The 4,592-nt window shown below is 36.3% G+C and overlaps 1 protein-coding gene across 1 annotated transcript in view; it reads right to left on the bottom strand.

The window, feature by feature from the left end:
* Window positions 1-1,118: 1,118 nt before the first annotated feature.
* Window positions 1,119-4,592, bottom strand: part of FOXA1 (forkhead box A1) — a 4,142-nt gene continuing 668 nt past the window's right edge. Inside the window, exon 2 of the mRNA XM_073554185.1 lies at window positions 1,119-3,247. Within this exon, the coding sequence (XP_073410286.1) occupies window positions 2,045-3,247 (1,203 nt within the window). The 3' untranslated portion in view covers window positions 1,119-2,044. The remainder of the gene's footprint in view (window positions 3,248-4,592) is intronic.

The following is a 4,592-nucleotide window of genomic DNA, read 5'->3' as shown; positions in this document are numbered from 1 at the left end:
AAAACTTTTTTTTTTTTTTACTTTCGGATATTATAGTGTTCTTTATGGATTTTTTTTATTGTTGTGTTTTCTTTCCAATTATTTATTCGGTCTGTTTTTTTTGTACTATGAACCTTAGCACCTAAGGAAGAAGGAGACAGGGTGATCAGACCGTGACTTGGAGTGGGACCACGATTCTTAGCAGGATCATTAGCTGTGAAGTATTATAAACCTTTAATATAACCTTGTTGTATTTTCAATGTTGGGGAAAAAATTATGTATTAAAGCTTTCAACCCCGGTAATGAAACTACATATGTATATATGTGTGTGTGTTTATATATGTATGTGTATATATATATATATATATATGTGTGTGTGTATGTACATATATATATATATATATATATATACACAACAAATTAAATATATATACAAGAATATAAATTCACTCCTGTATGTATATATATATACATATATACACACACAAATGACTAGTGCAATCACATAAAATAAATATGTATACGAGCATATAAATGCACATATATATATATATATATATATATATATATATATACAAATGACTGTAACTGCATAAAATAATAGCAATTAGAAGGAAAGCATGTAATAAAGGATTTTGCTATGCTATGCTCTGTTTCTATCCTTAAATATCTGGTTATAAACTGTTTACAGAGAGTTTATATATATTTAGGCAATATTTATAGGTATAGAAAATAACAAGTGTATTGCACTACACCAGACCAATATATTCTTTTAGATTATATAAGAATAAAAACATTCTTGTGTTGTTGATTGGCTTCTACCTGCGACACTGTTTGTATATATATATGAGTATATATACAGTATATATGTGCACATTTCCCCATATACAGTATACATAGGATCTATATGAGCTGTATACACACATCCATCCTCACTGCCTTGTATCTCTGCCTGTCCTGTAAACAGTGGAGTACACAGCACTGGGAGCGCACTAGCCTTTATCTCCTGGAACAGACTCATTCCTCACATCTGTATTTTTATAGCTCTTATTTTTATTTTATTTATTTTTTGTTTCTTTTTTTTTCTTCTTAAAAATCAAAAAAATATTTTAATTACAATTACATTTATAAAATTAAACTTATTTTGAACAATTTGCATTTTATTGAACCATTATTTAAACCAATTCAGAAGAAAAAAACCAAAGCGGAGGATGAGATAAAAATACATGCAATAAATTACGAATATCAGGGGAGGAACAAATAATAATCTCCATAAAACAAAAAAATAATAATAAAAAAACAATAAAGAAAAAAAAAATCCCTCTGCTCTCAATCTGGGGCTATAACAGCTGTATGGGTGTTTTTTATATATATATATTTTTTTTCGATATGGGAACAGTCAGATAGGGTGGTGTGTGGTGATCCCATGTAGAGACTCTACTGTTTGCTCATTAAGTGACCTATGTTTCTTTGTATAACACTATAGGAGATAAAATACAAACAAATACAATAAAATGAGAAGAAAAAAAAATCATTTATAGCAAAGCTATCAGCTGTCAGTGGGATGTTTTACTGCCAGGCTGACACCAGTATGGCATAGCCTCAATATTCAGTTATTCTTCCCAGTAACAAAATGAATTCCAGCCCAGGTCCCAAGTAACAAAGACTTGACAGCAAAGTAGAAATGTAACTTTTTCACAGCACAAAAAGTCCTTCACAATTTTGGAGTAAATATATATATTTATATATATATATATATAAAACCTAATGTGATTTTTCTCTTCCAGTTATTACTGCCCCAGAAACCATTGTGTGTAAACTTGTCTAGAAACCGATAGTCATTTAGCAATATATACAGGACAGACAGTTTCTTTAAATACAACCAGATGCAGCTTAGTTGACCTTTGTGCTTTATATATTACATGGACAGATCTCCAAAAACTGCAAATCTTCTCTTTCAAATAACATTTTTTTTTGTGAAGCAATAAGGTTAATAAAGTAACAGTCTTAGAACAGTTATACAAAGGGTGGAGAGGATGGTGTTTTCCATCACAGTCAGGGATGATTAGGATGTATTAAGGACAGGCCTGGAGTAGACCCCTTGATAATATGTAGGCTCCAGTGCTGAAGGTTCTATAGTCCCTCTTCCAGACATTGATGTACTGCCAAGGGACATGCCTGGCAGGGGCCCACCATAGGAGGAATACTGCTGCAGAGCCTGCTCATATGCTTTGTAGTCCAGTTTGTGCTGTTCAGAAGACATCAGGTTGTTGATGGAGAAGGGGTGGTTGAAGGAGTAATGGGGGTCTCCTTTAAGGTGGAGGTGGGACTCGTGGACTAAAGAGTGAGACGGGTGAGAAGGAATTGGTGATGGACCTCCTGTCACTTGTGGCTTCATGTCTCCATTGGAACCACCATGCTCCAGAGACTGTGGACTGCTGGATGGATTGGACATGGAGGAATTACTGTCCATTTGACTGGACTTGCCATGTATTCGATGCAAGGGAGATGAAGAACCAGATTGGTCCTTCCTCCCATCTTGTGCCCCTTTGCCACCCTGTTGCTTCTCACATTTAAACCTCTTCTGCCGACGGAGATAGCAGCCATTCTCAAACATGTTCCCAGAGTCGGGGTGCAGTGTCCAGTAGGAGCCTTTACCAGGTTTATCTGGGGACCTGGCCACCTTTACGAAACAATCATTAAAGGACAGCGAGTGCCTGATGGAGTTCTGCCATCTCTGTTGGTTCTGCCTGTAGTAAGGAAAGAGGTCCATGATCCATTGGTAGATCTCACTAAGGGTCAGCATTTTGCTGGGGGCCTGCTGAATGGCCATGGTGATTAATGAAATGTAGGAGTACGGGGGTTTAGCATGAGGGTAACTTCTCCGAAACGTTTTGGTGTCTCTTGTCCTGTTTATGTTGGATGGGGCATAAGCCATGGGACTCATTGCCGAGTTCATGCTGGAATAAGGGCTTAGACTGTTCATGGAGGCTTGTTGGGCAGACATGGCGTTCATACTGGTAGGGCTGAGAGCTGTGCCCATTGATGGCACTCCAGATGCCATGCCATTCATAGCTGAGGAGGATCCAGCACCCATTCCTGACATGCCACTGGGACTCAAGCCTGGTGCTAGCCCTGAGTTAGCGTAGGACATATTAAAAGATCCTGGTGTTATGTTGTTGCTGGAGCTCATGTTATTCATGGTCATGTAAGTGTTCATAGGTGCCAATCCTTGAGTCATGTTGTTAACCGGGACTGTAGAATAAGCCTGGTGGTAAAGCAAGTAAAACAGTCAAAAAAAACCCCAAAAATGTAGATGAAAGCATCAATATTATTACTGGACTATATATAATCCCTCTGGTGTCCTATCATGAAGTATCCACTAAAGTTACAGATCTACAAGGTGCCTGGTGTCACAATTTCAAGCATAAGCTTGCTCTGTATTATTCTTATCTCCATAGTTAATATTCATAATATTAATAATTCCTTGGTAAAGCAGCCTGAAGAAGGGGCCTCTGAGTTCTGAAAGCTTGCAAATATATTTTTATTCTGGTTAGCCAATTAAAGTATCACTCCTAGAATACTTCTGCCTTTTTTTGAGGGGTGTAAAAGTATCTCCACATACTTAATATTATCACCCACTTCTTAAAAAAACAACAGGAAAAAAACACAACCAAACCCCAGTCTGTAGTATTTCTGCATATGTATAAAGTAAATTAAATTATTGAATCTATATCAAATGCTTAAAATCACTTTTAAATATCAAATTTGTTCACCTATCTAAATGTAGAAACGATAGTGGAATAATATGTTGAAGGAGTCATTCATTTTTATTATTTCTAGCAGAAGTAAGCTTCCAAAAAGGAAATTAATCCTCCGACCACCCTAGTTGCTCTGTGTTTTTAGGTGATCTCCTCGGTGCATAGAATGTGTCATTGTCACCGGATTCTCAGGTACACAATGTAATCTCCTAACTCCAGATAAATGTGCATTAGACATTGTTACATTCTGGAGTAATAACCTATTGTATTTCACCACCATAAACAATACGGTTTGGGGGGCTTATGTTACCTATAGGTGACAATGAGGTCTAAAGAGAAGCCATTTATCTGTTACCTTTTTCAGGATATTAGAGTGAGAGTATTAAGGTTCTAGAGTTCCAGTAACAATGTATCAACCATCTATTATTATTATTTATTGTAAATATAGGCAAAGCTTTTAATACCAAATCGATGTGGACCTGACTAGTCTCCTAAAAAAAATGTAATATTTCTAGCTTGCTCAACAGTGCTATCAGGTCTCCAAGCTTGTCACCATTATGGATCATATATCATATACAGAAAATTAGTTTATGCCTGAAGAATGATCACAATGAGAACGTTGGGTTATAGCCTGTGAGATTAATGGGATTATAACTAGGCATAAAATCAGAAATTAAGAACCTATTGTGAGCCCTGCGAATATCTGGTGTTCAGGAGGGGTACCAGTACTTTAGCCTATAAAGTAGAGCAAGGTAGAGGAGGTTTTAGTGGTTTTACAATAATAACTATCAGGAAACTCCTGAAATGCTTTGCCTTAGATCAGAGAATAAAACTTCCTATTAGATTAAGGTT

The sequence above is a fragment of the Dendrobates tinctorius genome, unplaced genomic scaffold, assembly GCF_039654945.1.
Source record: "Dendrobates tinctorius isolate UK_male_01 unplaced genomic scaffold, ASM3965494v1 ptg000208l, whole genome shotgun sequence".
Classification (NCBI taxonomy): Eukaryota; Metazoa; Chordata; class Amphibia; order Anura; family Dendrobatidae; genus Dendrobates; species Dendrobates tinctorius.
Note: the sequence above shows the minus strand (reverse complement) of the source record. Positions and strands in the feature narration are given on the sequence as shown.